The 11214-nt window shown below is 38.3% G+C and overlaps 1 protein-coding gene and 1 long non-coding RNA gene across 2 annotated transcripts; one reads left to right on the forward strand and one right to left on the reverse strand.

Moving 5' to 3' along the window:
* The first annotated feature begins 590 nt into the window (after positions 1-590).
* On the forward strand, positions 591-11071 carry sec14l7 (SEC14-like lipid binding 7). The gene is made up of 12 exons (XM_067433558.1): positions 591-739; positions 1413-1488; positions 2716-2759; positions 3844-3906; positions 3995-4183; positions 7787-7882; positions 8851-8911; positions 9010-9093; positions 9205-9311; positions 9387-9526; positions 10144-10313; positions 10444-11071. The coding sequence occupies exons 1-12, from the start codon at positions 635-637 to the stop codon at positions 10545-10547; spliced, it is 1239 nt and encodes a 412-aa protein (XP_067289659.1). The 5' UTR covers positions 591-634; the 3' UTR covers positions 10548-11071.
* Positions 4190-7780, reverse strand: LOC137062662 (uncharacterized). Its single transcript, XR_010901261.1, has 3 exons — positions 5378-7780; positions 5308-5342; positions 4190-5275 (listed from the first exon to the last, which is right to left on the reverse strand). It is a non-coding gene; the product is annotated as an uncharacterized lncRNA (long non-coding RNA).
* Positions 11072-11214: the final 143 nt, after the last annotated feature.

An 11214-nucleotide genomic window follows, 5' to 3' on the forward strand; every position in this document is an offset into this window, starting at 1 on the left:
CGAGAAATTTTCTAGAAATAAATTGCAAGTAAACCTTTAAGATATTCTTTCACCTTGAGAATTTCATCTTTGTTTTCAAATGTAGGGATTTCAGTTTTGTCTTTAACTGAAGATATTCGGTAGATGGTAATAAACATTTCCTGTCCCAGGACGTTTGTGCTTTAAGAAATTCCTAGAATGTACTGGGAGACTTCATGTATAAATATGGTGTCTCAAAGGCAGTGTTTTCTCAGTTAAATCATATAATTTCCTTTTGATTAATAGAATAAGTGAGCTTAATAGAGAAATCACGAGAAATCCAGTTCTCTATATAGATCAGTGACTAGTATCAATTTAATAGGCACTAAAATCTAATGAATAAGTACTAGTGAATGGAATATCTAAAAATAAGTAGTAGCATGAAAATACATAGGCTTTTAGTTTATTTTAAGGATTAAATGTTAAAATGGCTTGCCATTGTCGGTCTGTTTTGTTGAACCAACTGATTGCATCTTATATAAATAATTTGTTTTCATTGATTGTTTTAAGAGTGAAACTCCATCTTTCATTCATGAGCCCAGTACCTAGCGACTCATGTGTCTTTTCTTCAGCACGCGCGGCTCTCGTGACCGGGGCGGGTATAAATATCAGGTGCATGAGCGCGAGAAGTCAATGCTCGAGCGTGTTTGATGCTGGCAGTGGCAGTATGAGCGGTCGAGTAGGAGACCTCAGTCCCAAGCAAACTGAGGCTTTAGCACAGGCAAGTACATGCACAAAATCTATTCATTTTAATAATTTGATCCCTGTATTTCAAAAGTGTATTGTTCAGGTGTATTTCCACGCCAGTTTTAATAGCCTATAATATTTGATATAGCTACTACCATTCAAAAGGCTATTACCATTCAAAAGGTAGGGGCTAGTTATATATATTTTTAAATAAATTAATAATTTAATGGTGTAAGTACGCTTTAAATGTAGCCTATTTAATTAATGTGACAATAACGACATTTATAGGCTATGATTTCTGTCAAATAAATGCTGTTCTTTTGAACTTTATCTTCATCAAAGAATCCTGGAAAAAGTATCACGGTTTTCACACAAATATTAAGCAGCACAACTGTTTTAACATTGATAATAATCATAAATGTTTTCTGAGAAGTAAATAATCATATTAGAATGATTTCTGAAGGATCATGTGACACCGAAGACTGGAGTAATGATGCTGAAAATTCAATCACAGGAATGAATTACATTTTTAAGGTGTATTATAACAATATAATAATAATATTACAACACTTTTAATTGTAATGATATTTATTGTTTAAACATACGTAACCTGGGTGAGACTTCTAAGAAAAAAAATCTTATCACACTTTGTATGTATGATTACATTAAAATGTATTGTAGCATACAAAACTTGTTTGTTTGGTCAGTTTCGGGAGAAAATTGCAGATGTATCTGATCAACTGTCCAATCAAACTGACCATTACCTTCTCCGGTGGCTCAGAGGTGAGGATGGATTTTTTTTTTAATCGTGATTTAATAACACAAACATCAGAGTTGGCAAACAACATGGTTCTAACATGTACTTTTCTGGGAGTTTGATTTCAGGTTAACTTTTATTTGAATATGGAGACCTCCGTTTAATTGAATATCTCTGACATGGTTATAGCTATCGGATGACCTTATGACCTGTGTGTTGACTAACAGAATGCCAGATCTACAATAATCATCAGGAAACACTTGTGATTATATGAAGGACAATATATATGCAAGTACTCTTCCATGAAAAAAAAACGCATTATTTCTGATCGTTTTTTTTTACCGATTGCTTTATCTTAACCAGTTTTATCTAGAAATCAATATTTTCTGTTGAGATAGAACATCCCGAAACCTGCTGACTTTACTCTGTGAGAGGGAAGTTCAAGGATACATTCCTGTGAATGTAATATATGTCAATATTTATCTTCAGCTGTGATTTTTTTTTTTTGTGACCGTTGCAGAATTATTTGCACTCAACCTTTGCATTACATTATTGTATAATATACAGTCCTCATCTGCATTTATCCTTTAAAGGGATAGTTCACCCAAAAATTAAAATTAGCCCATGATTTACTCCCCCTCAAGTCATGCTAGGTGTATTTGACTTTCTTCTTTCAGATGAATAATATCAGAGTAATATTAAAAATGTCCTGGCTCATCCAACCTTTAATGGCAGTGAATGGCAGCCCAAAGTTTGAAGCCCAAAAAAGTGCATCTGTCCATTATAAAAGTACTCCACACGGCTCCTGGGGTTTAATAAAGACCTTTTGAAGTGAATCGAAAGGTTTGTGTAAGAAAAATATCCATATTTAAAACTTTATAAAGTAAAATATCTAGCTTTCACCTTCCATATTAAACGCAGAAAGTGTAACACCTCTCACAGTTCAAAAAGATGCACTTTTTTTGGGCTGCCATTCACTACCATTATATTGCTTAGAAAAGTCAGGACAATTTTTAATATAACAGATTGAGGGGAAGTAAATCATGGGGTAATTTAAATTTGATGGTGAACTATCCCTTTAAATATGATTCATCAAGGAAAGAGCAGCATAGTAGTCTGGCATGTACTTTAATTCTCTCACTCCCTCTATCCCTCTTGCATTTTGCTTACAACGTAAATAAAAAAGAATCAAGACTGTAGAATAATGCCGTTTACCCAGATTTTTAATGTTTGGTCTCATATCTTATTTGCAGCTAGAAGCTTCAATGTCCCAAAGGCTGAGGCAATGCTTAGAAAGGTAATATCACAGCTTACATTAACTTACAGCCACTTTAAACACCTGCGTCTGTATTACAGAAACATCTTAACTCATAATCTGTCTGTTAAGTTCTCACACTGTAAAATTAATTGTTGGTTTAACTTAAAAAACTCAAAAAAACTCAAAATATTATTATATCTGAACCACATATAATTTTTTATAAATCATGAAAATAGCATTAGAAAAGTTTCACTGCGTCATCACAAATAGAACACACACAATTACCCAATATGCTTACAAAATCTTTTAATAATATTTGAATAAAGGTTGTCAATTCTCAAAAATGTTCACTGTATTAAATAACTTTTTACAGTACAGCAATTTCACATAAAATATTGGTCAACAGTTTGGGGTCAGGTTTTTAATTTTTTTTAGAAATAACTGCATTTTGTTTTGTTTTTTATCAAAGATGCACAAAATTGGCCAAAAGTGTTAATAAAGACATTTTATAATATTACAAAAAAATTATATTTCCAATAAATGCTTTTCTGTTCATTTTCAGCATTGATAATAATGGGGAAAAATTATTAGTTAATGTTGACAACATTAGTTAAATACAAACTAAGAATGAACTGCACTTTTACAGCATTTATTAATCTTCGTTAATGTTAATTTCCACATTCTAAACAATTAACAACTTTTTATTAACTAAATGTGAAAAAAAGAAATACTGTAACAAATGCATTTCTCATGGTCATTTAAGTTTAGTTAATACATACTAATGTTAACAGTTGAGTCCTTATTGTAAAGTATTACAAAATCTGTCACTGAAAAATGCAGCAAATCACATATTAAAATCATTTCTGAAGGATCATGTGACACTGAAAGCTGCTGCTAAAAAGTCAGCTTTGTCATTAATAAATCAAACTTGAAAATATATTCAAACGGTAAACAGTTCTTAAATCTATATCAGGAAATAGATGTTTCACAATATAAGAGTAAGTTTTTGTAATACAGCCCCTGTAGGACACTTTGAAAAATACATGACATAAAAAGAATTAAACCTCACAGAATGATATAAAGTTTTTCTCATATGACTTACATGAATTACTATATATTCCAGCATCTGGAGTTTCGCAAGCATATGAAAGTAGACACGATCATTGACAACTGGAGGCCACCTGAGGTATATCAGTACAGTATAACTGAAATATTTACCATAAGCTCAGAATGAAAAATGCCCTGCTAACACACACATTTTGTTCTCTGTCCAGGTCATCGAGCGCTATGTGGCAGGCGGAATGTGTGGCTATGATCGTGAAGGAAGCCCCATCTGGTACGATATCATCGGCCCTCTTGATCCAAAAGGCCTTTTACTGTCGGCTAGCAAACAAGACTGCCTTAGGACCAAAGTCAGAGACGCTGAACTTCTACGACAAGAGTGTGAGAAGCAGTCGAGAAAGGTACCTTCTGTCAAATAAGTACCAAATGACTGACAATACATGCCAACTTACTTATATTTTGTCTGATTTTCCAGTACACATATCTTAACATTCTTAAAGGGGTGATGAATTGAGAAATCAACATTCCCTTGAGCTTTTGATATATAAAAGGTCATAGTAATATAAGAATATCCTGTAAGTTTGGAGATGAAAACTTCCTTGTTAGTAAAAGAAAAGCTTTTATAGACACCAGGCCAAGCAAACGGCCCTGTGCTTCATACTGACGTCAGTGCGCAACGAAACGCCGCCTCTACAGCGCGTCTAATCCAGTCGAAACACACACCTCTACAGCGCGTCTAATCCAGTCGAAACACACACCTCTACAGCGCGTCTAATCCAGTCGAAACACACACCTCTACAGCGCGTCTAATCCAGTCGAAACACACATCTCTACAGCGCGTCTAATCCAGTCGAAACACACACCTCTACAGCGCGTCTAATCCAGTCGAAACACACACCTCTACAGCGCGTCTAATCCAGACGAAACACACACCTCTACAGCGCGTCTAATCCAGTCGAAACACACACCTCTACAGCGCGTCTAATCCAGTCGAAACACACACCTCTACAGCGCGTCTAATCCAGTCGAAACACGCACCTCTACAGCGCGTCTAATCCAGTCGAAACACGCACCTCTACAGCGCGTCTAATCCAGTCGAAACACGCACCTCTACAGCGCGTCTAATCCAGTCGAAACACACACCTCTACAGCGCGTCTAATCCAGTCGAAACACACACCTCTACAGCGCGTCTAATCCAGTCGAAACACACACCTCTACAGCGCGTCTAATCCAGTCGAAACACGCACCTCTACAGCGCGTCTAATCCAGTCGAAACACACACCTCTACAGCACGTCTAATCCAGTCGAAACACACACATCTACAGCGCGTCTAATCCAGTCGAAACACACACCTCTACAGCGCGTCTAATCCAGTCGAAACACGCACCTCTATAGCGCGTCTAATCCAGTCGAAACACACACCTCTACAGCGCCTCTAATCCAGTCGAAACACACACATCTACAGCGCGTCTAATCCAGTCGAAACACACACCTCAGCGCGTCTAATCCAGTCGAAACACACACCTCTACAGCGCGTCTAATCCAGTCGAAACACACACCTCTACAGCGGGTCTAATCCAGTCGAAACACACACCTCTACAGCGCGTCTAATCCAGTCGAAACACACACCTCTACAGCGGGTCTAATCCAGTCGAAACACACACCTCTACAGCGCGTCTAATCCAGTCGAAACACACACCTCTACAGCGCGTCTAATCCAGTCGAAACACACACCGCTACAGCGCGTCTAATCCAGTCGAAACACACACCTCTACAGCGCGTCTAATCCAGTCGAAACACACACCTCTACAGCGCATCTAATCCAGTCGAAACACACCGCTACAGCGCGTCTAATCCAGTCGAAACACACACCTCTACAGCGCGTCTAATCCAGTCGAAACACACACCTCTACAGCGCGTCTAATCCAGTCGAAACACACACCTCTACAGCGCCTCTAATCCAGTCGAAACACGCACCTCTACAGCGCCTCTAATCCAGTCGAAACACGCACCTCTACAGCGCGTCTAATCCAGTCGAAACACACACCTCTACAGCGCCTCTAATCCAGTCGAAACACGCACCTCTACAGCGCGTCTAATCCAGTCGAAACACGCACCTCTACAGCGCGTCTAATCCAGTCGAAACACACACCTCTACAGCGCGTCTAATCCAGTCGAAACACACACCTCTACAGCGCGTCTAATCCAGTCGAAACACACACCTCTACAGCGCGTCTAATCCAGTCGAAACACACACCTCTACAGCACGTCTAATCCAGTCGAAACACACACCTCTACAGCGCGTCTAATCCAGTCGAAACACACACCTCTACAGCGCGTCTAATCCAGTCGAAACACACACCTCTACAGCGCGTCTAATCCAGTCGAAACACGCACCTCTACAGCGCGTCTAATCCAGTCGAAACACACACCTCTACAGCGCGTCTAATCCAGTCGAAACACACACCTCTACAGCGCGTCTAATCCAGTCGAAACACACACCTCTACAGCGCGTCTAATCCAGTAGCCTCGCCCACCGACTCATGGAGGGCTCGTGCAAGCTGGTCAACAACAATAAATATGATTGATTTAGATATTGGGCTATTCCTGGTTGTGGAAGAACACAGTCGCTGCATAAGCTTCCTTCTGATCCTAATATTAGGAATGAGTGGTTGAACTTTATTTTTAATGAAGTTCCAGCTGACGTGGGGAAGACATGTTCACTTCAGTTCACTGCGGGATTGTTTGTAAACAAATCTCCGGTTGATGCTGGATTTGGATCTGACAGGAATTGTGCAACACACCGATGTGAGTAAAATGTGTTTTTATATGTGATAGTATTGCATTGTTATAGATCGTTTTGCGTATGTGTACGTGTCTAACAGAACATACCTTTAGCACGCTGGACTCAGACACGTATGGGCCAGTGCTCGCAAAGCCCGGCAGGCCGATGAATCTCTTATTCCATTCTTGATCTGCTATTCTCTCTCTCTCGTTGACATTTGAAGGGCGGCGCGCGCCGAATGTGTATGTGTGTGTGCGTGTGGTTCGCGCTTATATCGACCGATCATGCGGGCTATGTGTAATATAAAAATAATAGTCCAATCAATCGTGGATGGATGAGAAATAAATCATTGTGTTTGTTTGATAAAGACGATTACGAGCCCTGTGATCGAGAAAATCATTCTGGTTGCCGATTCTCCCTCAATCTCTCCTCACTGACAGCGGAGCTGAAGCTCATTAAATATGCAAATCTTGTCCAATCCTAGCCATTGGCGTTTACTTCCAAGTCTCCAGTGCGGCACGCCCATCAAAACCCAGCGTTTTGGAGAGAGCCTCAAACCCAGTGTAGAAAATAGGCTATTACTTATTAGTTATGATGTTTTTGAATGTAAAAACCACACGAACATCATTAGTTTTATACTCAGACTACAGTATAATTTTTTTTCTTTTAATGCCAGTTTATGACACCTTTAAATGATAATACATTTACTTGATAACCATCAAGTACCTGATGGGCCAGAAAAATAAACTTGGGGTATGCATGGACATCACTTTCCGTGGGACTGAGTGGCAGAAGAGCTGCTGCGTGACTGAAAGGTCTTTCAAACTTTAGTTATTGTAATGTTGCTGTTAGAGCATAAATAATACCTGTAAAATTATAAAGCTCAAAGTTCAATGCCAAGCGAGGTTTGACCAGCTGATGATGTCATGTGAATACCCTCTATAATTATTATTCTTACCCCATTGGCAATCTTTTACACATTTCAAGCATAAAACTAATATGTTTTTCAGAAAGCATGACATAATATCTGTAATTTAGCTTCTCTAGTAAATCTATCTTAGTTTAAGAATGTTTAGATATTTTTACTGAAAAAGAAGACAAAAATCAGTAAGAAAATACTTTATTTTCTGATGTCAGATATTTTATACATTTTTATTCATTTGCTGCAGTTTCTGTTCATAAAAGTCGACAGTTGTTCTGTGTGATTTTATTCATCAGCTTGGCAAACACATTGAATCAATCACCATCATTTATGACTGTGAAGGGCTTGGCATGAAACATCTCTGGAAGCCTGTCGTTGAGATGTACGGTGAGGTAGGAAGATCATGCTTTCAGTAGAGCTTGGCCATTTTGAACTTTATTGTTTGTTTATCACTGTGACTTAGCGGTTAGCGCACCTGCTCTGAAGCATACATTTGCATACTTATGCACTATTCTATCCATTTTGTAGTATAAATAGTAGTGTGTTCCACTGAAAAATGAAGTGCACTTTAAATAACTAGATGATGCACTTAACTAACAGAAAAGACAAAGTCTGAATCCGAAATCGCCCCCTATACCCTTAAATAGGGCATTATTTGAGGGGACAGACATTTGTAGTGGTGTCCGACACCATAGTGAACGTTACTGAGTGCACTCATTCAGTCCCACAATCACAAGTGTGCGGCCAATGTACACACAACGACTCACTTTCACAAAATTCACTCACTTGTTTTCATTCATTCCTTTAAGTGAACTGTTTTGGTTAACTAAAGTAGGGAATAATTGCCGAGAGTTTAGGGGGTGATTTCGGATTCACTGTCACAGCATTAAAGGGATAGTTCACCCAAAAATGAAGATTTTGTCATCATTTACTCACTCTCAAGTTGTTCCAAACCTGTCTGGTTGAGTTTCTTTCTTTTGTTGAACACAAAAGGAGATATTTTAAAGAATGTTTGTAATTGAACGACTTCCAACAACTTGTGGGTGAGTACATTTTTGGATGAACTATCCCTTTACTTACACAACAGGGGGAGGGGCTTTGGTGTGTGTACACTTGAATCCATCTTGTGTTATTTACTGGTCTAATAAAGTGGCAGAAAGGCAAATAAATGTATCAGAAATTATTATTTTAAGAATTTATTACACATGCCTCAGTGTCATTGTGACAAATTATATAATGTATCTTCCCTTACTACGATCCATCTTATATAATGTATCTTCTCTTACTACGATCCATCTTAACATGTCAATAATCCAGAAAACGGTTATATTGTGATTATTATTTAATGCCTTCATTGCAGATTCTGACTATGTATGAAGAGAACTATCCTGAGAGCCTAAAAAAGGTGCTATTAATCAAAGGTGAGTGATTGTCGCACCAGTAAAATCACTGCATTGTGATGCTGTTTAATAATAAACAGTTCTGAACTCTTTTAATGCTTTAATTTTTATTTCTATAGCCCCTAAACTCTTCCCTATTGCATACAACTTGATCAAACACTTCTTGCGTGAGGAAACAAGGCAGAAGATTGCTGTGTTGGGATGTAAGTTGTCTAACTAGTACGGTTTATTAAGGCAAACATCATGATTGTGATTGCGACAGCATGAATGTCACCTCACAAATGGGAATTTCTCTTTTGATCTCCACCTTCCAGCCAACTGGCAAGAGGTGTTGAGGAACTATGTGGATGAAGATCAGTTACCTGTGGTTTATGGAGGCTCCATGACGGATCCTGATGGAAACCCTCTCTGCAAGACCATGGTGAGATTTACTAGTCAACAAGAGAATCTTGAATCAATATTTAGTTGTCTCTTCTCATCTGACTCTTCCTCCCAGTTACGTTATGGCGGTGTAGTGCCAAAGTCCTACTATGTACGGGACTCTATCAAAGTGCAGTATGACCAGTGCGTCACAGTTAGCCGTGGCTCTTCATACCAGCTAGATTATGAGGTGCTCTTTCCAAACTGCGTACTACGGTAAGTACCATTTTTTTGAGTGCTAAGTTATGCATAGCTGTATTGCAAAATGGCTGGTTCACACAGAACGCAATTTTGCTTTGAAAACACGACTGGGGGAAACCCGCAAGGCCACAATTTTAACATTAATACCATGGGGAAAAACTGCCACATAGAAATGTTTTATATAATCTCATAATTTGGCACTTTAAGACCTGATGCACGGATGCATTTGCTTTCTCAACTCTTTTTGTTCACTTTAAACTTTTTTAATTGACTGTACTCTTGTACTCCATTGTGAAGCGACCTTGGGTTCTTGAAAGGTACTATAAACAATAAACATTATTATTATTATTATTAAAACAAAACTGACTGTTAAGTGAATACTCCATATAGTGTAACCAACAATATGCATCCGGAGCTATTGAAACGAGTGAGTGAGGGGAGGCGGGTTTGTGTGTCTCTCGCTGTTGGAAAGATGATAGAGTGAAAAAAAAAGTGCAGGTGCTACCATGTATCTATTGTGCAGAAATTATTGTACGGGTTATGCTACTATTCCATCTTTACCATAACTAGTCCTTCATTTGAGATTAAACTAGTAGAATACAAGTAGTCATCACTGCCTTTTCCCAATCCAGATGGCAGTTTGCAAGCGAGGGGTCTGATATCGGTTTTGGACTTTACCTCAAGACAAAAGGGAATGAGACAAAGAAAGTGGAAGCCATGCAGGAAATACTGCCGACGGAACGTTACAATTCCCATCTAGTTCCAGAGGATGGATCCTACACCTGTGAAGGACCAGGCATCTGTATGTTTGTTTTGAAGTTTTCGTCTCTTAGTTCTTGGTGATATTCCAAGCAACTGAATGATAAAAGAAGCATGTATTTGCTGACAATTAATTATTATTTATGCTGACAATAATCTTTTTCTCTCTATAGATGTGGTTCGATTTGACAACACTTACAGTGTGATCCATTCAAAGAAGGTCAGCTTCACCGTGGACGTGCTTCTACCCGAGGGACACTCAGGAAAACAGGCATAAAGCCCGACTGGAACCGGACTTTAAGTCATATATCCAGCATTAGATAAGATTACTCATGTCCTCACATCACCAATGCAATGTATGGACTCTGACCACAGGAAATCAGAAGTACTACACTAGAGGTTTTAATTTCACAGTTTTTAGATCATTATTATTAAAAATAATTATGAGAAGCAAACACAGATAGTTCCTAAAAGATGTTGTATGAACTGATTCCGATATTTGAATTACAACTGTGTATGATAAATGGAAGCAGATATAGACTGATGGGGACTATTTGGTCAGTATAGAGAATGTGAAATAACTGTAATTATGTCCTTATGAGATTAGCTCTCAATGAATGTTGCTGAATGGCATTAATTCATAAAACTTAACCCATGTCAACTCATTTAATGGTTATATTCTACTATTATTGGTAGTAATCCTTGTAAAATGTAGTTATAGCAACCTCTTGTGTAATCTTGAGTATTTTAAATGGACACATGATTATGCACTAATCTGAGAATAAAACACGATGCTGATGAGTCTGTGTTTGTAACATTAGAGGGCGCACTTTCATCACATTCTAGATTCATCTGGATGAAATTATGGTCTGCTTTTACACCTACAGTCTGGTTTTACACGCATCCACAAACAACAAATCCACGTACATTACGGCTGACCATTG

Source organism: Pseudorasbora parva, chromosome 23, assembly GCF_024679245.1.
Source record: "Pseudorasbora parva isolate DD20220531a chromosome 23, ASM2467924v1, whole genome shotgun sequence".
In the NCBI taxonomy this organism is placed as follows: Eukaryota; Metazoa; Chordata; class Actinopteri; order Cypriniformes; family Gobionidae; genus Pseudorasbora; species Pseudorasbora parva.

What these genes read in the sequence shown, in the direction of transcription:
- sec14l7 (XM_067433558.1), top strand. Translation starts at nt 635, where the DNA reads ATGAGCGCGAGAAGTCAATGCTCGAGCGTGTTTGATGCTGGCAGTGGC. An exon ending in CCTTCTCCGGTGGCTCAGAG is followed by an intron (nt 1,489 to 2,715) that starts GTGAGGATGGAT and finishes TCTTATTTGCAG; the next exon opens with CTAGAAGCTTCAATGTCCCA. An exon ending in CTGAGGCAATGCTTAGAAAG is followed by an intron (nt 2,760 to 3,843) that starts GTAATATCACAG and finishes TATATATTCCAG; the next exon opens with CATCTGGAGTTTCGCAAGCA.